A 26,034-nucleotide genomic window follows, 5' to 3' on the forward strand; every position below is an offset into this window, starting at 1 on the left:
TGTGGTGTTTCTTGTGTGTGATGCTTGTAGAACGCTTGTAGAAACCACTAGAATTTTGTTGATGGAATGAAAGTTTCTATGCAGCTTCTGAACGGTCCACACAATGATCACTTTCCTCTTGATCACTTGAGAGGGGGCCCGATGGTATCTGCCATCTTTTACCACATGTTGTTATATCTTCCCTAGAAGTTGTTATGAAATCATTTTCCTAAGGAGCCATGTTTGAACTGTAGCTCTGCTTCTCACCCTCATTCCAATGATCTTCATCCATACAATATTATTCATCCTCTTTATTTGGCCCTCAAAGCACCTTGCCTCTACCATGCTTTGGCCTCCGTCACACTTTACGTATCCGAGCGTTAAATTGTGGCCTTGTCAAGCCCTTTCTATGTCCCAAGCCTTTCCCTTCTCCTTCCCCTTTCCCTTTTTCTTGCCCTTCCCTTTGCTCTTCCTCTACGTTGTGCTTTGTACCTCTTGTTTAGCGCAAGAAACCTTTTGAATACATAACCTTTGTAGTGTTCTTCATCCAAATAGCAAAGAGAGAATGGGCCACCACCAAACCATGGCCAAGTGGCAGTCGCCATTTTCATACAAATTCATATACGAAAAGGGCTCGCTACCCCTACTTGAAAAAAAAAATTATTTTCTTGGCCATGTTATTTAAGGGTAAACTAGTAAATCAACTAGGATTCATACCAAAATCTTGGGTTTTTGTGGCAATTATAACTAAATCAGGGTCTATTCGATTAACAATCGGATTTTTCACTTTTAACTGGGAAATTTACTCTACAAATCGGGATATGCGAGCACTACTCTTCTTGTTGGTTAAAGTAGAAAAGGTTGAAGTTGGAGGTCAAGGAATGGTTAATTTGTACAATGAGAATGTCACCTCACTATTTATTTACATGACTTGGAATGAAAGATTTCAAGTAAAGTAGAAAGTTTAAAGCTTACTTTTAAGTATTTTCTTCAATCTCCTCCCCACTGCTTGAAGAAGTAACCTTGTTTTGTAGAAGACCTTATGCACTATTCCTTTGGAGGTCATGATTGATGGGGACTCTACATGTAGAACACAAAGGGAGGGAGAGAGAAAGCATAAAGAAGAGGATGTGCATGTCTATTGAGTAGGTAAAGGGAGCTGTAGAAGGAGAATGAGTCGGGATAAGATGAAAAGGGCTTGCTCCACCAAAAAAAAAAACATAGCTTTCACTGTTTTCACTGTTTGGGCCATAACTTTGATATGTAAATCCATCTAATATGATCTTTATATGTTTAAAGATGGCAAAGCATGCCCCACAAGTCTAGAAAAAAAAATGAGCTTAAATGGTCAAGAAAAGGTGCAAAGACTACATTTTCTTGCATTGGTGAAAAATTGAAGGGAATATTAGTACTCGAGCCTTCCTTGTGACAAAGTTCCATAGACACATGCCAACAAATGCATCATAATTCTCGTCGGAATTTACGAGGTGTTTGATATGGGTACATGCCACAGAATTGGCCCAAATGAGTTAACATTTTTCATCCTAAAAATAATATATGTATAGAATCACATTGCACACATGTTCATGTTTTTTTTTTTTTTGTAAAAATTTCTTTGAGAAATTTCGAATATTGGTAATATTGTGTACTTGTCTTGTTGTACCTGATTAATGACCTTGGAAAATTGACACTTCATTGCGTGAATAATTTTGTGTTATTATCAACTACCTCTGAAAAAGTTTATAAGGTTTTCTTTGGATTGAGAGAGATTATAGAAAAATGTTGCTAATAACGACAGAAGTTGCTTGTGTTAACACATCCATGGTGCTACTTCCCCTTTTCTCACAAGGTCGTATATAACAAAGCATTCAAAGCTCAAAAGCTTTCAAAGGTTTGAACCAAGCCCTTGAGCTTGGTATAAAATGTTGCTTATAGCGACAGAAGTTGCTTGTGTTAACACATCCATGGTGCTACTTCCCCTTTTCTCACGAGGTCGTATATATAACAAAGCAATCAAAGGTCAAAAGCTTTCAAAGATTTGAACCAAGCCCTTGAGCTTGGTATGAGAAGAAAAATGTTGCTTATAAGGACAGAAGTTGCTTGTGTTAACACATCCATGGTGCTACTTCCCCTTTTCCCACGAGGTCGTATATAACACAGCATTCAAATGTCAAAAGCTTTCAAAGGTTTGAACCAAGCCCTTGAGCTGACTGGTAAGCAATTGGTACCATTTTCTTCAAATGCTATCCAATGTCTTAAAAATGTTGAAACACAGTTCATGGTTATTTGTCACTTCCAGGTTCTTCGTGAAATTTGGGATGGTGGTTTAACTAAAGGAATTATTACCAGGAATAAATTTCATTTATGCAATAACTGACAACAATAAGCTTGTGCCGAAAGGAAGATGGAAAAGATACGAAATTTACAGCAATTCACTATCTAAAGAAGCATCTTAACACCCACAAGCAATTACCACAATTCCATCAGTATCACCTACCTCGAAATGATAGTATAAACGATTGTTGTCGATGCAATAAGAACCTCATGCCTCTTCTAACCAAGGAGAACTCAAGAGCGAAATGGGTTTTTGCAGCAAAAGGTCATGTAATCAAGCACAAAACTTTAATCAGCAGCATGCGAGAAATACACACGCTCACACAAAAGTCTAGTGCCAATCTTGCTGAAGGCTTTCTTTTGCTTTCGCACTCCTGCACATTGATCAAACCCAGTCGCATTATGGATAAGAAGAAATACGAGGGTCATTGGTGCACATCAGTTAGATGGAAGTCGGTACCATGCAAACAATGTATAAAATGACCAAGTACCAAAATATGCAAACAGAACACAACAGAGAGCCTCAAAATATACTTTTGCGTCTATAGAACCAGCCAGTGCCAGTTATTTCTTCTCCATAACAGGATGTAAAGCAGTTGAAGTAACCATACAAAGATGAAAAGCCCTCTTCCATTTTGTAGTATACATGGGAGATGAGCCTTGCTCATTCGACACCTCCCCTTGGTACATATACATGTGGGGCAGGAGCTCATAGATCTCATAATGCCCTCAATTGCAGCCCTTGCCAGTCAGGTTCCATGTACTCGCTTGAGAGTCACCATTGCTTAACCAAGTGCATTTCAGCCAAGAAAACAGGGTAATAATTCTTTAGTCAGGTAAAGCAGTTCCTCTTTCCAGGTTGTTTTTAATTTCCACAGTATATTTTCCGAAAGCTCTTTCAATTTTGCGATTGAAATGCTCATTGCGGTCATTGATAGAATCAATATCCTTCTCTTCATGGAACTTGCGACGCCTGCTGAAGCTCTTGCGCTTCCTGTCCCTGTCTTCTAGTTCAGCCACCATTTTATCCACATTCTCTTCAGGAATGTCAGGTGCCTGAATAACAGCATGAAAGTTTGGTTTTAATTTCCTATACCAACATTCTCGCCCACTAACAAGAATTAGCTCAGAAATAACTCATACTAGTAGGCATACCTTCCCATATTGAAGACTACTGCCATCTCTGAAGAAATCAGGATCCGACTCTTTCGCTTTCATGTAATCTTCCATTGAATACGGAATATTCTTTGTCCTTTTCTTGTATGCATTGTACAAGGAACGTTGGTTGAACACTGAAACAGTACAAAAAAAACAGCAGGTGTATGAGCAACGAGAGAGTATCATTAAGATAGAATCAGATAAGTTTTCCAAAAACGACAATACCTCAGTCATGAACACAAAAATGACCAATTATGAACAAAAAAGAGACACTACAGCATGAAATATAACATCTTTCTAAATGTATCAGACAAGGTTGTTCAAGACTCACAATCGACTGCACTACTTCCTGAGACACTCTTTATGAATATGACAAAGACATTTAAGTGCAAAAGTATGTACATTAAATCTAGAGTTTTGATCTGTTCCAAATATGCATTCATAAGGTCAAAAAAATCTTAATTACGAATTATAAGAGGCTAAAACACTCATAAACGTACAAAAGAAAAGGACACAAGAGAACAGATAAAGAAAAACATAAATCCCTTTATTTGCTATTAAACAAACATAGATGAAAACAAACTATTAATCACTTCAAAATCCTTTTAGAAAAGGCATAGACATCTTCCTGCCTGCAGCTTGGATACAAAATTTAGCTGAAAAGATTGATGCACTCCTCAGACACTTGGCAAAAGCACATCTATGTGAACGGGCAATCAGTATACCTTCATAGGATCTATTCCATGATCAGTAGTCCCCAGCAACTATCCCTTAAACCATCTTGCTAGCTGGACTAGCATGCATAATAAGTCGGTTGTGTACTCAGGATGTGTCTACCATTGATGCGTGTTTGATTGCATGTTTGCATGCGCGGTGGTTTGACGTGTGTGTGCCTGTTTGTGGTTGATTTGTTTTCTCCTGTTTGATGGGTGGTTGGGCTCCGTCTGTCCTCTGTGTGTGTGTTGGGGGGGGGGGGGGGGGGGGGGGGGGCGCCTTTCTTTCTTGCTCTGGTTCTTTGCCCCAAGCTTGTTACAATTTTTAGTGTCGCTTCCTGATGGGTGTCCAAGCATTGCTCGGCTTATTCAGATTGTTTCTTTGCCCCGAGCTTGTTGCAATTTATAGTGCCGCTTCTTGATGGCTGTCCAAGGATTGATCGGCTTATTCAGATTGTTTCTCTTGCATAATCTCCTCTTTCTCCTAAGGCGGTCGCTGTAGGTGAAGATGGTAGTGGCGGTTAACACCAAAAATTCATAAAGTCAAAAGGTAGTGTGAAAAGCAGTCTTATGGACATCTTCACGAGCTATGCATATCTGAGGATACCTGCTCTTTAAGTCCATGCGACTAAAGATGCTTGCAGCATCTAACTTATCGAGAATGTCATCAATCCGAGGAATAGGAAAGCAATTCTTAGAGATTGGTAGTCTATACACATTCACAACGTGCCAACTTTCTTCTACACCAGTATAACTAGAGAGCACTAGGGTGAAGTACGTGGTCGTATGTTAGGTGCAACGGAATTGAAAATGGTGAAGATCTAGGTTTTACAATTCCACAAATCTTTACTTCTTTCCTTGTGTTAGTGATTGCTTTTGAAACCGGCCTGTTCAATCCAAAAAGGGCGGTAGACTTTACTTCAAACCTTGATTTAGCTTTCACCCATTATTAGTCGTCTATTATACCTGCGCTATAGTGACACAAGAGAGGGGAATGGGATACAAATGCTAGAATAAACCTGTATGAGAAGACCGACACCAGATTGGCCCCTAACTTAGGCGCCCCTTTCGGTATTTCTTTATTGTTTAAAAGAGGGAATAAACGCTGAGGTTCTTTCCAAGCTGCCCCGCACAACCTTGGCTGAATTTTGACTGTTCTGGCCTGATTTCGGCAACATAACTGTACTAGAACCCTTCACGGTCAGTATTCCCACGCATTAAATGACTTTCCCGACGCATATGGGCACTTTGCAAAACCTGGCGAGAATCTGCAGCACGCTGAATTCTCTGTTTTCAGCCCTGAAAATGCGCCAGATCGCCTATACAGCGGTCCCCTTGCGTCCCCGAACCTCCTGGGGGTATTAGGGTCCGTTTAGGGCCAAAACCCTAAACCTGCAAAAATACACAGCAGGCTGTAATTTACTGTTTCGGGCTCCGTTTCGCGTGCCGGTCGCATCCTTAGCAAGTCCTCGAGCTCCCGCACTTGTAGGGCTACTTGCCCTTTGAATCGGACGAGATTTCTGGCGTGAAACCTCTCTGAATTCACCTGTACCTGCGGGGGGGATTAGCCGCTAGCTAATCCAATACCTGTGCAAGAGGCTCTTGCCTCGGCAATCGCGCATGAACCCACACAACTGTACATTGGTCAAATGAAGAGCCCACTAGTGGGGAATAACATACTGCCAAAGGGGAGAGAGAGGGCAGTGCGTAGCGTGCAGGGCATCACTCCTAGCACCGCACTGTGCATAAGAGGGAAAGCAAGCACTCCATAGCTCTTAACCTGTGACAAATTCTGAAAATCAGCCTCCTCTCTCATTTTAGGCGCCCCCTCCTCTGGCCAAAAGTGGCAAAAGGCTCACAGAGTGACACCTCGCCCAGTTTTTGATTTTGGCCAACTGGGCTATAAATATCTCAACTGGTGCGTCAGTTGACTTGACAGCAGAGTAATAAAATGTTCCTCTTGTCATTCCGGAGCTAATGACGCAAACACATTTTCAGGTCCCAAAATAGCAATTCCCTAAATTTTAGGAGATGCTGCCATTGTATCTTTCTAGGTCATCCGACCCCCTTTGTACACTGCAGCCACACCCAAAACTGAAATGTAGCCTCTGTAGCAAAGGATTCCACTTTGGCTAGTCAATGACCCCACTTGGCTAACCATAGTCCTTGTCCAACCTTAGTGCTCTCTTGCCCTCAAGCCTGGACTCCCTCTGGATAGTTCCACACTAGCTATGCAATGAAAGGCAGTTAGATTTCGCGAGGGGTGTTTCCAAAAAGTGAAAGTAAATAGATAATAAGAAAGAAATCAACAAAAAGGATAGATAGTAGTCACACGCTGGTGACATACCCCCCTCTTGAAATCTCAAACGTCCTCGTTTGCATCTATGTCGTACATGCTTACAGTCAACACTGATGTATTCAACACCTGTCGACACATGTACGACACATACATGCTCATTGTCAACCCTGGTGTATTCAACACCTCGTCGACACATGTATTGCCTGCGTGTGAACCCTGTCCCAATGACATAGTGGTAGCTGAGCACTCTGCCATTGCTTTGAGTCACTAACTTTTGAATGACAAAATGGTAGCTGCACATTTTGCCACCGTCTTATAGTACACGTTGGATCCCGTAACACTTTCGAGCATACCCAAACCAACAGTTTAAGAATGCAGTTACACATGTACTCTTTAATAGAAGCAACTACTGTATCCTTGACAAACTGACAAGAAATACTCACTTCTATAGCACTAACTAAACTTTTGGACATTCCATAAGAGCAATTGCCAAACTGACAATCTGTACAGCTCTAACATCCATGTAACAGGTATTTCATTTGAGCTCACTTTAAATACCATGTACATCATTTGTTTCAAAAGCCATTGTCACACTGACAATCCATGTAGCTCTGAAACTCAAGGGGTCAAGGTAGGTTGCAAACCGAAGGCTTCAAGGTAAAGTGATAACACAGTTGGTGACTCTGCAAGTTCACCTTCTTCCATCCACTTAGCATCCATTGGTGGATAGTTTCTGAACTTTACCAAGTAACGCCTAGCAACCTTGCCTTTCACTTTTCTTTCTTTGTGTGCCAAAATCTGTTCGGGGACCAAGATCTCGTCAAGTTCCTCGACTTCCGGCTGATCTTCAGCTGGCATATCTTCTGGCACATCATCCACATAGGGTCTGAGAAGACTCACATGAAACGCGTTGTGAATCTTCCAACTGTCAGGCAATTTCAGCCTATATGCAACATCACTGATTATGTCGCACACTTGAAAAGGCCCATAGTAACCTTGCCCTTCATCTTCTTTAACCTTACCTTTTCAAAGCGTAAAAGCACCCAATCACCAAGTGAATATACCACTTCACGACGGTGACGATCAGCTGCTTTCTTTTGCTTTGCCTGAGTCTTCTCTAAGGCCACTTTGACCTTCTGGTACATTTCATCCATGTCCTGAACATACTTATCTGCTTCAAATATCTTGTCCTTTGTATGCAATATGGGAGGAACTTTCTTGCCACCTTCAACTATCTCAAAAGGTGCCTTGCCAGTTGATGAATGCATTGTATTATTGTATGCATACTCCACCAATGGCAAATACTGCTCCCACTTTCCTTTATGCTCTGACACGTAGCACTTTAGCAGATCTAGGACAGTAGAATTTGCCTCTTCTGACTGCCCATCTGTTTGAGGATGAAATGACGAAGAGAATTTGAGCGTGGTGCCCATATTCTCAAACAAGCCTCTCCAGAACAAACTTGTCATGCGTGGATCACGGTCGCTAACAATCGACTGTGGCATGCCATGATACTTGAAAATATTGCTCATAAACAAGCGTGCCATCTGATCTGGCTTTATCTTCTTCCTGACAAAAATAAAATGAGCCTGTTTGCTGAATCTGCAAATAATGGTCCAAATACCATCGTTTCCTGTCTGCGTTCTCGGAAGATCAAAGATAAAATCCATAGCAATACTTTCCCATGGTTTATCTGGAATAGGTAGTGATTGCAATAACCCTGGTGCCTTTTGCCTGTCAAACTTGACCTTCTGACAAATTAGACACTCTCGCACAAAGGCATCTACATCTCTTCTCAATGTAGGCCAGTAGAAGAATGTCTCAACCGCTTAACTGTAGCATCGATACCACGATGCCCTGCATACGGTGGGACATGACTCTCTTCCATAACTTTGCGTCGCAATGGCTTTGTGACACACAATCTGCCATGCATCATCATGAACCCATCTTTAAGAAGATAGTGTTCACGACGTTGTCCATCCATTAGCTGCTCGAAGACCCTTGCAAAATCTTCATCATTTGCATACTGTTCTCTCATATCATCAAGTTCATGATGATAAGGAATTGACACAGCTGAAATTTGTGGCTTCCTTGACAAGGCATCAGCCACAACGTTCTTCTTGCCTTCCACATGCACAATCTGAAAATGGAACATGGACAAGATATTTGCCCATCGCATATGCTTCTCAGATAACTTTGTCTGTGTCAAGAAGTATCGCAAGGTCTGATGGTCCGTTTGGACAACGAAATCTGCACCTAGCAGGTAGTGTTTCCAACTTAAGAGCGCATGAATCACAGCCAGTAACTCTTTCTCATAGACCTGCATGGTCATCTCTGGCCCTTGCAAAATTCTGCTCTCATAGGCTACTACCCTGCCATCTTGCATTAGCACTGCACCAATGCTACTACCGCAGGCATCACACTGGACCACAAATGACTTCCTAAGATCTGGCAACACAATGACTGGATCTGAAGTCATCTTTTCCTTTAAGAGATTAAAAGCTGAAATCTCTTTTTGTGTCCATCTAAAGGTGACTACCTTCTTTTGAAGAGCATGTAAAGGTGAAGCAATCTCAGCGAAATTTCGGATAAACCTTCTGTAATAGGAGCATAGTCCCAAAAAGCTTCGGACATCATGCACCGTCTTCAAATTTGGCCATGACTTGATCGCTTCAACTTTTGCAGGATCCATTATGACACCATCCTTTGAGACAATGTGTCCCAGAAAGTGGATCTCTTCCAGAAAAAATTCACTTTTCTTTGCATTGATGAGCAACCTATGACTGCGTAACTCTTTGAACACAATGGCCAAGTGATGCCTATGCTCCTCTTCATTCTTTGAGTAGACTATCATGTCATCAAAGAATGTACCAACAAACTGCTGGTGTGGACGGAAAATTATGTCCATCATCCTATTGAACGTAGCAGGAGCATTTGTGAGACCAAAGGGCATCACTAAAAATTCGTAAAGGCCAAACGTCGTTCTAAAAGCAGTCTTGTGCACATCCTCTGATCTAATGCGGATCTGATGGTACCCACTCTTTAGATCTATCCTGCTAAACATAGCTGCTCCTTCTAATTTGTCCATAATATCATCAATTCTAGGTATAGGGAACCTATTCTTGATGGTATTCTTGTTCAGTGCACGGTAGTCTATGCACATACGCCATGAGCCATCCTTTTTTTGCACCAACAACACTGGAGAACAGAATGGAGATGAACTGGGCTGAATCAGCCCCTTTTGTAACAGCTCCTTTACTTGGCCCATTATCTCTTTCTGCTGAGCCGCACTAACCCTGTACGGAGGCTTATTTGGTGGGCTACTGCCTGGCACCAAATCTATCGCATGGTCCTCGGGTCTCTCTGGCGGTAATTGAGACGGTAATGAATCGGAAAAGCAGTCACTATACTGTTGTAAAAACATTGACCTTTCTTTATCTAACACAGATAAATTTGATTCATCACAATCTGACACTTCACGTGCAAAAACCAAGTACGCAGAAAGATGCTTTTTCATTACAGAAGTAATAGCAAAAGCTGATACAGTGGGAATAGACTCCCCTTTAAGCTTTACATCCAGAATGTGAGTCTTTCCCCTGCTCTGTACGGTGATCTTTTTGTTGTAGGCATCCATGATTCCCTGTACACGAAATAACCAAGGAATACCTAACAACACATCACATCCGTCCAGTGGCATGATGTAAAATTCTTCAGCATCTACATAGGACTGGATATGTAGACGCAACTTTCCAATGATGGGTGTCACAGCCTCTATATGGCCAGGACATGCCAAACCTGCCTCTGCTGTATACCCCATCTCTTCAGGTCTGATTCCCAACTTCGAAGCCAATTCTGGGGAAATAAAGTTGGCTTTGGCACCTGGATCAAAGAAGATAAGCATTGTTTGATCCCTGACCTTTCCCCATGCTCTGCAAAGCTCACTTGCATCTGAATTTGGCTTGTCGCCCACCATATCTGGCACTAGACCAGCCATGGGCTTCTTTCCTTTCTTGTCTTCCTTGTCATCGGAATCAGGTGGCCTTTTCTTTGTAGGACAATTGTAAGCAATGTGGCCAGGCTGCTCACAAATAAAGCATTTGTTCTCTGACCTCAGGACCTTCTTTTGCTCTTCAGACTTGCGAGGAAAACGTCTTTTCCATTTCTTCGCTGGTCCCTTTTCTGATTCAGCCGAAGCTTTGCCTTTCCCTGCGTAGGCTGGCTCCTGAGTCACTTTAGGAACCTCCTTGGGAACATACTTCTTCGCTGAATTTTTCTTGGTTGATCCTTCCTTGACGCCAGTATTGAATTCACAATCTTCTCCCTTGAGCAAACCATTGCCAGTGTTTGCTACCTCAATGAGCTGCGTCAAAGTAGTGACTTTGGTCTTTGTGCAGTATTTTCTCAATCCTTTGGGTAGGCCACAACATTATTTTTCAATCTGTTCTGTCAATGGCACGAACCTATAGGAAGTTACTGGAAGTAGAGCTTTCCAAAACTTCCCATTGTAATCATCCAGATTTCTGCAAGTGGCAGCATTAAGCTGGTGCCATTCTGTCATGACATCTGCTTCAAAGTCATCAGATAACCATGCTGCTGCAAAAATCTGCTTGAAGTAAATCCATGTGGACGGAGCTTGCCCTTGAAGCAATAAAGTTGTCCACCATTGTCCCGCATTCCCTGTCAAGAAAGTGGCTGCCTTGCGGACCTTTGAAGCCTCTGTAAAGTTTCCCCCTGCATAGGCCTTGTCAACCTGCTGGAGGAATGAGAGAGCCTTCTTCCTGTCATCAAACCCTGTAAAGGTCGTGAAAGACACACCTTTGCCACCTTCTTTGTACGGAGTTGGCCTCTCCAGCGGCGTTAAATTGTCATATGGAAGTGACTGAAACATGGGAACACTATTAGGGTTCATCTGTGTTCCTTGGCCGCTATTAACTTGACCTAGAAATGCCATATTTGGCTGCTGATTTGTAATTCCAGCCATACCAAAATTTGCCTGTGGCATCCCAAATTGGCCCTGAGTGCTCTGAAACCCTGGTTGCATACCCATGACACTGTACATGGGGTTAGGCATCATCGTTTGAGCACCCCCAAACATTGTTCCTGGCGAGTAAAACTGATTTCCAGGTGCATGACCAACCATGCTCTGAAATACCGATCCACCTCCAAAATAGCCAGGATGTACTGAAGGTGGTGGGAAGACCTGTTGCATAGCCTGTAGGTTGCTTCCCTGCCCATTAGAACCAACTATAGGTTGCTGAAAGGTGGCGGGCTGAACTGGTACAGCTTGAAAGACTGGCATCTCAGCCACCTGTTCTTGCACCTTAGGCACAGGTTGTGGAGACTGCATGTTCTCCGTCAAGTGTACAGGTGTTTCCATTGACTGTGCAGTATGAATCACCTGTGCTTGAGCCTTAACAGGCTTTTGAATATGATCCAGTGACCCAACTTGCTGAGACGGAAGAGGAGGTTGCAGAAAGGCTAAAAACCTCGGGTTCTGCATTACTTGTGTGAACATAGCCACAGCAGTAGCCAACTGGGTCCTGAATATATCATCATCCGTCTGTGGTGGTCTTGAAGACTCACCCACTTCATGTGTCTGTTGACCCTGTGAAGAGGAAACCTCTTCAGTCACATCATCTTGTCTGTCAGCCATAATTGCTATTTCCTGTGTCGGGTCTATGATCCCCTGTGTCTTCAAGCCCAATCTGACCAAGGCTCACTTCTATGGGAAAAAGTGATTTAATCCCGTCGATGGAACCATGAAACCGGCCTGTTCAATGCAAAAAGGGCGGTAGACTTTACTTCAAACCTTGATTTAGCTTTCACCCATTATTAGTCATCTATTTTACCTGCGCTATAGTAACACAAGAGAGGGGAATGGGATACAGACGCTAGAATGCACCTGTATGAGAAGACCGACACCAGATTGGCCCCTAACTTAGGCGCCCCTTTCGGTATTTCTTTATTGTTTAAAAGAGGGTATAAACGCTGTGGTTCTTTCCAAGCTGCCCCGCACAACCTTGGCTGAATTTTGACTGTTCTGGCCTGATTTCGGCAATATAACTGTACTAGAACCCTTCACGGTCAGTATTCCCACGCATTAAATGACTTTCCCGACGCATACGGGCACTTTGCAAAACCTGGCGAGAATCTGCAGCACGCTGAATTCTCTGTTTTCAGCCCTGAAAATGCGCCAGATCGCCTATACAGCGGTCCCCTTGCGTCCCCGAACCTCCTGGGGGTATTAGGGTCCGTTTAGGGCCAAAACCCTAAACCTGCAAAAATACATATCAGGCTGTAATTTACTGTTTCGGGCTCCGTTTCGCGTGCCGGTCGCATCCTTAGCAAGTCCTCGAGCTCCCGCACCTGTAGGGCTCCTTGCCCTTTGAATCGGACGAGATTTCTGGCGTGAAACCTCTCCGAATTCACCTGTACCTGCGGGGGGGATTAGCCGCTAGCTAATCCAATACCTGTGCAAGAGCCTCTTGCCTCGGCAATCGCGCATGAACCCACACAATTGTACATTGGTCAAATGAAGAGCCCACTAGTGGGGAATAACATACTGCCAAAGGGGAGAGAGAGGGCAGTGCGTAGCGTGCAGGGCATCACTCCTGGCACCGCACTGTGCATAAGAGGGAAAGCAAGCACTCCATAGCTCTTAACCTGTGACAAATTCTGAAAATCAGCCTCCTCTCTCATTTTAGGCGCCCCCTCCTCTGGCTAGAAGTGGCAAAAGGCTCACAGAGTGACACCTCGCCCAGTTTCTGATTTTGGCCAACTGGGCTATAAATATCTCAACTGGTGCGTCAGTTGACTTGACAGCAGAGTAATAAAATGTTCCTCTTGTCATTCCGGAGCTAATGACGCAAACACATTTTCAGGTCCCAAAATAGCAATTCCCTAAATTTTAGGAGATGCTACCATTGTATCTTTCTAGGTCATCCGACCCCCTTTGTACACTGCAGCCACACCCAAAACTGAAATGTAGCCTCTGTAGCAAAGGATTCCACTTTGGCTAGTCAATGACCCCACTTGGCTAACCATAGTCCTTGTCCAACCTTAGTGCTCTCTTGCCCTCAAGCCTGGACTCCCTCTGGACAGTTCCACACTAGCTATGCAATTCAAGGCAGTTAGATTTCCCGAGGGGTGTTTCCAAAAAGTGAAAGTAAATAGATAATAAGAAAGAAATCAACAAAAAGGATAGATAGTAGTCACACGCTAGTGACAGCTTTAGCATGAATGATGGTTCCTTACACTTTTCCCTAAAGAGAGGGAATGAGACAGTACATTAGATATGTGTAGAGGGAGAAAGAGAGAGAAAAGGAGAATAACACCCGATGGGGTCCCCACAAACCCTCACTGTTGCCAATGTGGTATTTGCTTTTGATTGCGTAAATGGAATGTACACACATGCAATACCTCTAGTGCAGACTCTACTGACTCAAATGATGACTATCGCCACGGTAACTCCTCAAGACGAGGCACCTCCGCGACTAATTTGATGCACCTTTGGAATCCTTCTCGATGTGAGATTGTGGATGGCCACCAAGGGGTAGATCTGGGGCTGATTTGCGCTCTTGATGTGAGAGGAATGAAGGGCTTAAAGCTGGCTGCAAAAACGCAGATCGAAAGCGTAAAATGCAGCAGATCTCTCGCATAAAGCAAGCTGGGCTGAAAACGGAGATCTTGACGATGTCGATGATGGATGGGCAGTAGAGCACTCGATGCCGACGAAGGAATGGCTAAGGGGAGGCTCAATACCCTGCCAAAGTACCGGACCGCATTTGGGATAGGCTAACGCTTGCGAATCTGACACGTTCCAACGACGGAATGGGCTGAAAATGAAAATGCTGGCTATTCTGCTATTGTAGAGATGGCGCTATGGTTGAGGATGGAGATCGCAGGGGTTGATGATTGCAAAACGCTAGGCACATTTTTACCTTCTTGTCCTCATGTTCAAAAGTGAGGGACTTCTCCTCATAAACTAGGACCGTTGGATGTGGAAGTGCCATGGCATACCCAAGATGATATCGATGGGTACCATCCTTCCTCCTTGAAGGTTTGCACTTGGGCGAGCGAAAGATATTTAAGCCCCTTTCCAGTGCCCTCTAGCTTTTTACGTTGATCAGGTGCTCATGGGGACATCTTTTGCCTTGGTTTCCATAATCATCATAGAACGCTCTTTGTCTTTATCAAGTACAACAGAATTGAAATGGCGACAAGATCTAGACTTTACACTTCCACACATCTTCACTTCTTTCCTTGCTTGAATCTGTGCTACTTAGCACGAATGATGGTTCCTTTTAGATAGACGATGAGAGAGAGAGAGAGAGAGAGAGAGAGAGAGAGAGAGAGAGAGGAAGAATGTCACGATTGTGACCATGTTAACAGCAATACATCTACTCCTAGTTGCAGATACCCGAAGTGCCATGCCAAGGAGGACCCTTGCACTTGGATGGTCACACCCCTTCGCCCAAGAGACGTTCCTCTTCGCCAAAAGCCACATTCCTTCAACGACTGGTCACACCCCTTCGCTCTACGGGTGCGACTCTTCGCCTAATGGTTATAGCTCTTCGCCGAAAGGATGTGTCTTTACGTCTAAAGTCATGTCTCTTCACCAAGAGAAGAGTCTTTTCTTTTGTGTCTTTTCGTCTCCTATATAAGGAGCCCTTGTATCACACATTGAATCAATCAACACAGAGTCTTCTAAGTCTTATTTCTGAGTACAGTTCAAGTTTCTTAAATCTTAATCATGAGTTTAAGTACTTAATTAAGGATTAGCACCCAGAATCCTCACAGTGGTATCAGAGCAAAAAAAAAATTCCCGAGACCCGAAGGTTGTGAGCCTCTCACCCTCGCCGCTACCCTCTCCTGCCCTCGCATGGTGGTACCTCTTGACGTTCGCGGACTCGCCGCTTCGCATGGCCCTTCATGAAACGATGGCTGCCCATTTGTCCACGGTGGTGATTTCTCTACGTAGCATATGGTTTTTTTTTTAACCCGGCTACTAACCAGCGCAAGGTTTTCATTTAAACTGGCCAACCACCCACTCGCTAGCTGCCACCCACACTTGTTTGCTGACACCTTTTCCCCCAAAGGTCGCCTCCATCTGGCCTTTCCATACAAGTGCGCAACATTTCATCCCCATCGTTTCAGCCTCGCTACCTGCCTTTTCATGCTACGCTGGACTTTTCTTTTTAATTGGACTCATTACCATGGCAGCCATATGGCTTAAATTATTGAACACCTTCAAATTGCCTCGACCAATTTTCTATGGTGTGGACACTTTAAAAAAAATACAATAAACTAACACTCCAGCGAATGGATACGCTGCCAATTATGTGCGCTACCTGTCCATCCCTACGCGCTGCCTCTTTCGTCCAGCACTAACTTTCTGGCAGCCTCCGTTGAACTACCGGAGAAGTCTCTCCCTGCATAGGAGGTGAAAGTCATTAGTCATTCCAAACAATCCAAAGCCTAAAACCGTTCTCGACATAATTCCTGGTCCCGGAGTACCGTCCCATGACCTGTGCCCGAACCCGAACCTCGAGTTCCCTTTGATACGTAACCATGCCGAATTCTCAAAACGGAGGTGGTCAATCTGATGATGCCCTTACTCTTATCAAGGAGCAGATGGCCACACTTTCCATAAGCCTCGCATCACTTCACACTCGCTTGGATGAGATACAGACGCAAAACGCTTCTCAAAGTCATCCTGCTGCTTCTCGAACTACTAATGCAGCATCTTCAACACCTTCTTCCAAAGCTTCAGTGGATGAATCAAATGAACCAGATCCAACTGAAGAGATAAACAATCGTGAACTTCAATTACTTTACAAAATTTTTAATGCTGCACAGAAGAAGAAGCTTGATGTTAAACTGCCGGAACCATACACTGGTCGCCGCGACAAGCGCGTGCTGGACCAATGGCTATTCAAAATGGAGGTCTACTTGTCCAACAAGGACTTGGTCGAGAGTAAAAAAGTTGCACTTGCTAGTTCTCTGCACAAGGACACAGCATTTCTTTGGTGGCAACGACGGGTTGCTAATGGTAAACACACACCTTCTTGGGATAAATTCCGGTGTGCTATTCGCAAGGCGTTCGAACCTCCCAATACGGATTTTCATGCTTGGTCCTCTCTTCGCCGCCTGAGCCAGACAAGTTCCTTGGCCGCGTACATCACAGAATTCCAAAAGCTAACTCTAGAGATAGAGACCCTTAGTCCCTCTGATAAACTTCACAGCTTTATCGACGGAGTCGAACCCAACTTGAAGGGCGATGTGCACAAATACAACCCTACCACCTTGGATGCTGCAATTGCCTATGTGGAGCGTCTTGGCGATAATCGGCACCTTACACGGAATTTTCTCCCCGGTGACAGATCTTCAAACAACGCTCGCTTTTCACAGCGCAATTGCAGAGACAGCTATAGCCAAAGTCAGTAACCTCAATCTCAGTTCAGACAGCAAGCAACGCAACCTTATTCAACTTCAAGGTTCTATTCTCAAGATCGACAATCTCAAAGCAGATCTTCTTCACATGTTCCTCCACTTGATCATGGTAAAGGACATGGTTTTTCTCAAGATCGGCTTTCCAATACTCAGCAAGGCTCTTCGTCAAATACATCTTCGATTTCAAAGAACGAAGGATTATGTACAATTTGCGGTGGTGACCATAGATGGTATCAATGTCCAAAGAAACCAAATCCGTCTAATTCGAAAAGAAATTCCAACGCGGAAACATCATCGAATTTTGAACAACCAGATTCAACTAAGGATAACGGAAAATTTGTGATCAATACGATTCGTGTCTCAGAGGATATGACTATTCTTATGAAGCATGCTCAGTGCAATTCTTCAGTTTTGGAGCCTCTCTCAAAGCAAGTTTTGAGCCTTCTTGGAACTATCAATGGTCGCTCCATCAATACTTTGGTGGACAGCGGATGCTCCAATAATTTCGTCAGCATGTCTCAGAGGATACGACTATTCTTATGAAGCATGCTCAGTGCAATTCTTCAGTTTTGGAGCCTCTCTCAAAGCAAGTTTTGAGCCTTCTTGGAACTATCAATGGTCGCTCCATCAATATTCTGGTGGACAACGGATGCTCGAATAATTTCGTCAGCACTCAGATAGTTCAACAGCTTGGTTTTCCAACTCAAAAGTCATCTCACTTATATGATGTGGAATTAGCAAATGGATCAATTTTGACTTGTGTTTAGACAGTTCAACAGTTGCAGTTCGAGATTCAAACTTATACAGATCAATTGGATTTTGAAGTCATGTCTTTATCTTATTACGACATGAATCTTGGTCAGCATTGGTTATTCCAATATGATCCAGCAATTAGCTTTCGAGGACGTACTATTAACTTGTTCAAAGATGGACGTGAATTGACTTTACACGGGTTTTCTCATGCGGAAAGAGTGATTCAAGCCTCACATGTACTAGTCAAGCGACATGAGACAATGGATTATGAAAAGAATATGATTTCCGATACAAATGCAGATATTATTATTGATCAATTTTTGAATTCATTAACTTCTCCTGAATCAATTGATGAAGACAAAGATGATTTCAAGCAAGAAGTTTTTCCAAGTGATACTTCGTTACCAAGCATAGACAAGGAGATAGTTGCAGATTCTGAGTCTAAAGACGACTATGCTTTTTTTTATTCTTTGTTGGATGACGATATGCCAATTGCAATTCATGAAGTGGCAATTTCTGAAGAGTTTTGGGATTCGTTATTGGAAGATGATTACAGCCTCAAGCCAAAATCCTCTCCAATGATTACTAAAGTTGAAGTTACCCCATCTGAAGAGTACCTTGAGAAGATTTCCTCTTCCCCAAATATTTCGTAGTTACTGGAAGATTTTGAACCAGAAATCTTACATCGCATGAAGGATTTTGAAGATCAATCTCTTGTTGCAGTCAACCTGATTATGCCAGATTCCTCTAAAAAGTCTTTGAATAATACAATGACATGGGATTTAGCAGTCAAAGCAAAAACGTATCGCAAGAATACTTATGCTAATCAAAAGAGATCTCCAACGACTCTAGAGATGGAACAACAGGTCTATTTGAAGATACCAAAGGATTCCAAGACTACGCGAACTGAAAAGCATTATAAGCTTTCAACTAGATATTGTGGTCCGTTCTTGATCACAAAAGAAAATTGGCCAAGTTGCCTATAAATTGGCTCTTCCTTCGGATGTTAGTGTACCTCCGGTATTTCATGTCAGCTGCCTTGGAGAAAAGTTGGACGAAGCAGACATTGTTGTGCCGATCGAAGAAAATGTATCGCAAGATATGCAAACTGAGTATATTCCTCGAGAATCGGAGACTGTTTTAGATCATTGTAACCGTCATTTGCGCCCAAAAGCTTATGACGAGTACTTAATTAAAGGGTCGATCTATCAGTATCCCCACTTCAATGATAAGAACAACAATGGTCCTTCAGGGTGGAAGTATATGTCCCGCTTACAAGAGAGGGATCTAGTCTAAGACACCGTAAGTGTCGGCGTCCGGTGTCCGAGCGGACGTAGTGTGAACCCGGCCAGTGTGGCCAACCACTATCCAAGGCCTTATTTGTGGGGATCAACCTCCACTGGCAGAGTGCTAGTGGTTAGCCCGTGAGGCTAGGAATGCGCAAGGTCACCTCGAGGAGGTGAGGGCGGGTGGTATGGGACGCTCGGTCTTACAAGTACACACCTACGTCCTCAGACACTGGCCCAGCACAAGGGTGCTACCAATTGGTGTACTATGCAAGGGAGGGTATGTAACTATGACCTGCCTGGGCATGCACGTCTTGCTAGAGGCTCATAAAGTGCCCGGCTAGATCCTGCGCTAGACTACGACTGACGCTAGACTGTAGCAGAAGCTTGTCCACATGGCGCAAGTGCAGTGTGTAGGTGACTAATATGCTCTGAGAACAGAGATATGGTGCATCTCCTCCTAGCTAATTTTTGAACCATGGTTACCCGGAACAAGAACGGGAACGGGAGGGTCCGGAACGGGACGGGAACGGGGAGGAGAAGGGGGGGCTGGAACGGGAACGGGGCCGGAACAGTCCACCTAGAGTAAGGCTTGAATTACCTCCATTCATCTTAGTCCCAAATAAACTCCTAAACAACCCCAAAACTGTCCCCAAATCTGCCCCCTAACCTGCCCTCAAACTACACCAAATATGTTCTCCGAACAGCCCCAAATCTGCCCCCAAAAGCCCACTTTTTTTCCCCCAAATGTCTACTTTTGCCCGTTCCGTCCCGTGTTTCGCCGTTCCGCCTCGTTCCCCCCATTCCGGAACACCATTCCGGTTACACCCCGTTCCAGAACGGCGTTCCATTCCCATCTCCGTTTCGGGAACGGGACTTGTCCGGAACGCCATTTCGGAACGTTTGGGTTGTGTTCCCCCCGTTCCCTGTTACACTGATTTTTCCACTTATTTATTAAATAAGTGACTTTTTTCCCAAGTCGGGGGGCTGTAGGGTAGCTTACTAGCTTGCTCGAGCAATCAGCCCTTCGCCTCGCGGCACGGTACCCATTCCCAGTAGCAAATCCTCAGGTTTTCAACCCACAAATCCATTAGCGTTTTTCAGTTTTCAGCCATCAGCCTTTTTGCATAGCCTCGTCGTCGTCGTCGCCGTCACAATTGCAGAATTCAGCCCTAGGACAGCGCTCAGTTTTCAGCCAGCCTCAGCCCTAGCGTTTTTCATTTTCAGCCCTGAGCCTTTGTCGTCGTCGACATCATCGTCGTCAAGTACCACAGTATCTAGCTAGAAGCATTGTACAAGACCTTTCTGCAATCTAAAGCAAATACCTCTCTAGCAATAGAGAGGGGCGCCCTTGGAGGGGGGTTCGGACCATCTGGTGTACTCTCTCTCTCTCTCTCTCTCTCTCTCTCTCTCTCTCTCTCTCTCTCTCTCTCTCTCTCTCTCTCTCTTAGTTTGCATTCCACTCTCTTGTTTTAGTCATTGCACAATCTCTCTCTAAGCAAGGAAGGCTCTCCCTTCCTCTAAAGTAAAAGGAACCTTGAGCACTCAGTGATCACTCATCCCGAGCTTAACCATCATTGACTTCCGCTGCACATTACATTGCGCAAGGACCCTCCAGCACTTGTTTCTTCTCCAGCATTCAAAGGAGGACAGCCACATACACTTTCTTACCTGTCCTGTTGGCAAGAGGATACAGGAGTTTCTTCCCCTATGTGGCTCCATGATGCTGGTGAAATCATGACTGGGTTTTTGGAAAGCACCCTCATGCGCAGCAACCAAAATATTTAAACTGTCTCTCCGCTGTGGGGTTTATGGCATGACCGGACCAGCTGGAAGCCCTTGCTTTTTAATGGGATGAGAGTTCAAACGCACGTTTCCCAGCTGAGCTACAAAAGAGAGAGAACTATCCCAATAATCAGCTGAGAAGGTAAAATCTCCTAGGACAGTGAGACCCCACAATATGAAAGAGGATTGGAAAGTGCTAACATCATAAAGGCCAGACTTGGTCCTGAGAAGAAATTTGGCCCCAAAAACAGCATAATAAAAATTGAGTGAAAAACATACCATCCCAGCCAAAAGGGGCAGGCTTGTTTTCCCACTTTTTATACTTCACTTCAGCAGCGTCCTGAGTATCTAGCATGAAAGCTTTTGACTTTTCCAGACCGTTCAATTCCAGGTGCTTTCCAAGCCGCTTTTGCTTCTCTTCAAACCACTTCTGCTTCGAAACCCCTCTAGATTCAACAGGAGCCTCTGCCCGTTTCTTTTCAGCAACAATCTCAGTTTGATTTGCTTTTCGAGCTGCATTCTGCAGAGATAATACAAAGTCAATCCAATTGCAAAACAACCACTTTCAAATATCGATCAAACCAACACAAATGCTTGTATACCTAGCGCAGAACAAAGCCAGAAGAAAAACTGACCAATTTCAGGCGAAGATCAAACATTTTTCTCTGCATGGGAGTCAATTTTGCATAGCTTTCAGGATCCAAAGCAGGCTCCTCCTCTTCTTCCTTGGTCTCCTGATAATCATCCATTTTAGAATTTTCTCCTGATTTTCCATCACTTAGTATCTCACTGTCTTTTTCGGCTTCCAAAGCTGCCAGTCATTCAAAAATGAGGTCCTTCGAAAACTCTCTCTCTCTCTCTCTCTCTCTCTCTCTCTCTCTCTCTCTCTCTCTCACACACACACACACACACGCATGCACGCACATGAATGTAACGACCCTGCAAGAGTGCGCTGAAAAATCTGTAACGAAAAAAACGACAGCAAGAAAACCCTAGAAAAACCAGGTAACTGCAAGAAAATAAGAGAGAAGAATATATTTGTATTACCAGGGGCAGCATCAGCTGCCGCAGGGGAAGCGACAGCAGCAGCCATCTGTGCTTCGCTAATCCTGCGGAAGCAGTAGTCGGAGCACTCATGGTAAGGATTGGAGGAGTTGATGCAATCTGGATGTACTCTTCTCTCCGCCATCGCTACAGAACCAACGACTGTGCTGTTGTTGTAAATCAAAGGGACCTGTCTGATGACTTTTACTTGCTGATGTAGCTTTAATTCGTCACTAATCCCTTCGTCGGGGTTTCCTTAACCACCCCTAATATATATTAGCGTATCATATCCTACCTAGTTATACTAATTGTAGGTACATACTATTGCTACAATGCTACTCCCTACTGGCTCATCCTTTATTTTATTCATTACTGCTGCGATGCTGTCTCAGATTCCTTCGCTCCTCTCAAGTGAATGCTTCCCTACGGTTTCGAACCTCCACCAATCCAACAAATACCCTACTGCTACTCCTGTAACCACTTCAACGCCCGGCTTACCTGCTCCAAAGGGCTTGCTTCGATATGATGATCGGTTTCGCATGTTGCATCCGTATACACTCGCCTCCCCTCCCTGCTGCGTTGCAGCCTGCCATGAACTCCAAGAGATGACGCCCTAGACAGGAAGTGCATGCTCTCTCTCTCTCTCTCTCTCTCTCTCTCTCTCTCTCTCTCTCTCTCTCTCTCTCTCTCTCTCTCTCTCTCTCTCTCTCTCTCTCTCTCTCTCTCTCCGCGCGACTGAAATCGCCTGCTCAAAAGCATCTGTCTTGGTTCGCCTCTTCTTTTCTTTTCCAAAGATTGTATCACCTACTGGTGGCTTCTCATTTATATTACATAGAATCTTTACAGATTCCTTAGCTTTCCTTTCTCTCATCATGGCAGAGAGCGAGCAAAACTCCTATTCGCCTAAGAGATTTGAACTCTGACGCTCACACATTTCGGACCACATCTGCTAACCAACCGCACTAGCTCGTTACGGTGTCAGTGAGGGAGCCTTTTTGATATATATAAACAACGTCATCCGGTCTTTACCCCCTCATCCAGCTGCATGGCGGCGTGGCTTCCCTCTGTAGACGCAGACACTGCTCCCTCATTCCTTGCTCGCTGCAATGCGCCACAGACATCCGTGCTCCTTATGCCACTCATTATTGACTCCCCGCCAGATGTTGTGTTCCTTCCGTCACTAATATCAGAGAGCGCATCTGCTGAGATTCGTGTAATGAAATGATTTTTTTAGGATTGTATGCACATACTAGCTCAAGCCTCATACACTACATACCTACACACACACACACACACACACACACACATATATATATATATATATATATATATATATATATATATATATATTGCCTACTCAAAATCGAGCACACATACTCTATCTATATACTAAAAATCGAGCACAGATACTCTATCCCTCCCGAGATGCTCCCCCCCCCCCCCACCTCCATCCTGCAGCCTGAACTGTCTACAGCTCATCGCAACAGCGACCCTCCTTGCATGAGCTGGCTTGCAGCCTTCATGCCTCCAGACTCCATCAGGTTACCTAAGTCGAATGAGCTGAGGCTGTAGCCCAACCTCGGTGAGACTGCCTCCCCCCTTCCACGGCGGTCTCCGAGCCCTCGTCCCTGCGCGCAGAAACCCCTGCCTGCCTCCCATCTTCACCTACAGCGCTAGCCACGTGCAACTCCAGCGCTGAGAGAGAGAGAGAGAGAGAGAGAGAGAGAGAGAGAGAGAGAGGCAGCTGACCCTACCAGTACTCGTTTGCATTACCCCCACACACACACACATAGACAGAGTTCGCCTCGGTTCGTGCCCCTCAGTTGCAGACCACCGCCCACTCGTGCTTAAAAGCCTTGGAGAGTCGCCGCCCACCGCCCTTCAGAGGCTTCGACAGGCTTCCAGAGAGAGAGAGAGAGAGAGAGAGAGAGAGAGAGAGAGAGAGAGAGAGAGAGAGAGAGAGAGAGAGAGAGAGAGAGAGAGAGAGAGAGAGAGAGAACCGTCCAAAGGCTTCTCGAAAGCAGCTAAGCATCTCAAAAAGATTCTCCATTTGCACTTTTTCAAAAACGACAAGACATACTGGTAGGTTCTTCAATTTATTGGCTGGAATTTGCCCAGATGCCATTCGGTGCATGATGTCCCTTCTGAGTTATCCATTAAAAGGGAGATATTTGGACTCGAACCCTGGACTCGAACCCTCACCAAACCGTGCGAAAGACCCTACGGTTGCTAGCCTAAGCTGTCCGAATGGATGCCCGCATTGCAACGCCAAGCTTCGCTTACTTTAAAAAAGTATATTCCTCTCTTTGTGACCTCTACAACTCCGTGTTACACCTCGCTCCCCCTATGGGGATGCAGTGGCTTCCCTGATGTCCGTTTGATGCATCCCAGCTGATGTCTGAGCCCAGCACGTCATTGGCACGCAACCTCTGAGAGAGCATCGCCTTAGATTCCTGCTATTAATGGTTTTTTTAAAATCGTGGCACATACTTGCTAGCTTACTAATATGAAATCCCATTAAGTGACAGGATGCCTTCGGATAATCGCCGCCCTACCCCTCCCCAAAAAAAATTATCATTACTCCCCCCCCCCCAAAAGGAAGTCCACGTCAGCCTCGGCCCTCCCGCTCTTTGTGTGACCTATCACACTCCTACTCACCATTCCCGGCAGTTGTCGTTGCCTTGCACAGTCTCATGACCTCCCTTCGATTGCCTGTTGTATGGCCGAACCAGAGAGGTGCAGGCATGCTTGGTTTCGTGCAACATGGTGAGCTTGGCATTGACATTAGAGCTGAGTTGTGCAGGTTGAGGCCCTCTTGCTCATCCCCATACGCGAGACACACACACACACACACACACACACACACACACACTATCTATATATTGTATACTGGTAGGTTCTTCAATTTATTGGCTGGAATCTGCCCAGATGCCATTCAGTGCATGATGTCCCTTTTGAGTTATCCATCAAAAGGGAGATATTTGGACTCGAACCCTCACCAGATCGTGCGAAAGACCCTACAGTTGCTAGCCTAAGCTGTCCGAATGGATGCCCGCACTACAACGCCAAGCTTCGCTTACTTTATTAAAAAAATCCTCTCTTTATGACCTCTACAACTCCATGTTACAGCTCGCTCCGCCTATGGAGATGCAGCAGCTTCCCTAATGTCCCTCTGATGCATCCCAACTGTGGTATGAGCCCAGCCCGTCTTTGTCACGCAACCTTTGAGAAGGCATTGCCTCAGATTCCTGCTATTAACGGTTTTTTTTTTTAATTGTTGGCACATACTTGGTGGCTTACTAATATGAAATCCCGTTAAGTGACAGGATGCCTTTGGATAATCGCCACCCTACCCCTCCCCAAAAATAGTATCATTACTCCCCCCCCCCCCCAAAAAAAGGAAGTCCACGTCAGTCTCGGTCCTCCCCGCTCTCTGCGTGACCTATCACACTCCTACTCGCCATTGCCAGCAGCTGCCAGTGCCTTGCACATTCTCGTGGCCTCCCTTCGATTGCCTGTTGTATGGCAAAACCAGAGAGGTGCATGCATGTTGGGTTTCATGCGACATGGAGAGCCTGGCATTGACATTAGAGCTGAGTTGTGCAGGTTGAGGCCCTCTTGCTCATCCCCATATGCGAGGAGAACACACACACACACACAAACCACACCACCCTTCAGTCTCTCATGCTCCTGCTTGCAACTGTGACTGTGGGAGAGAGAGAGAGAGAGAGAGAGAGAGAGAGAGAGAGAGAGAGAGAGAGAGAGAGAGAGAGTTCTGGAAGGAGAGAAAAAATGCAACCCATAAAGAAACAAAAAAAGCATCTCTTTCAAATTCTTCACTTTTTGAATTTTCTTAAAATGTGCACACATACGAAGGGCTCGTTTCTTTCTCAATTTACTAGATGGGATCTCTGCAAATTCCATCCCAAGCTCATAGCATTGCCAAGTCCAAAGGCCAAAAGAAACTCGCATCAACAAGAATTGAACCTGGTACGTCCCCAGTAGAGGAAGCCTTTGTGCTAAACCAATCTATCGATGCCAATTACTTGTGCGCCCTTCTGCCCCTTTGCTATCAAAAAAACAAGTCCATGCCCTCTCCTGTCACATCCCCCCTTGTCCAACACAAGCAGCCTGCTTCAAATCCACTTGCCTGCCACCCTGCTAGCCAGGAGCATTCTCCGATTGTTGCCCGCCTTTTTCCTCCCTTCCAGAATGAAGGCATCTTCCAAGA

At 44.7% G+C, this 26,034-nt stretch overlaps 1 protein-coding gene across 1 annotated transcript; it reads right to left on the reverse strand.

The window, feature by feature from the left end:
• Positions 1–2,831: 2,831 nt before the first annotated feature.
• LOC147436429 (GCIP-interacting family protein) lies at positions 2,832–22,050 on the reverse strand. The gene is made up of 5 exons (XM_086489331.1): positions 21,807–22,050; positions 21,395–21,570; positions 21,039–21,279; positions 3,469–3,605; positions 2,832–3,369 (listed from the first exon to the last, which is right to left on the reverse strand). The coding sequence occupies exons 1-5, from the start codon at positions 21,946–21,948 to the stop codon at positions 3,142–3,144; spliced, it is 924 nt and encodes a 307-aa protein (XP_086345457.1). The 5' UTR covers positions 21,949–22,050; the 3' UTR covers positions 2,832–3,141.
• Between the last annotated feature and the right edge of the window lie 3,984 nt (positions 22,051–26,034).

The sequence above is a fragment of the Adiantum capillus-veneris genome, chromosome 18 (assembly GCF_014529385.1).
Source record: "Adiantum capillus-veneris isolate H3 chromosome 18, ASM1452938v2, whole genome shotgun sequence".
In the NCBI taxonomy this organism is placed as follows: Eukaryota; Viridiplantae; Streptophyta; class Polypodiopsida; order Polypodiales; family Pteridaceae; genus Adiantum; species Adiantum capillus-veneris.

Excerpts from the sequence above, each read along its gene's own strand:
- LOC147436429 (XM_086489331.1), bottom strand. The coding sequence starts at position 21,948 with ATGGCGGAGAGAAGAGTACATCCAGATTGCATCAACTCCTCCAATCCT. Across the intron at positions 21,571-21,806 it reads GGCAGCTGATGCTGCCCCTG|CTTTGGAAGCCGAAAAAGAC; the intron begins GTAATACAAATA and ends AATGACTGGCAG. Across the intron at positions 3,370-3,468 it reads GTAGTCTTCAATATGGGAAG|GCACCTGACATTCCTGAAGA; the intron begins GTATGCCTACTA and ends GCTGTTATTCAG.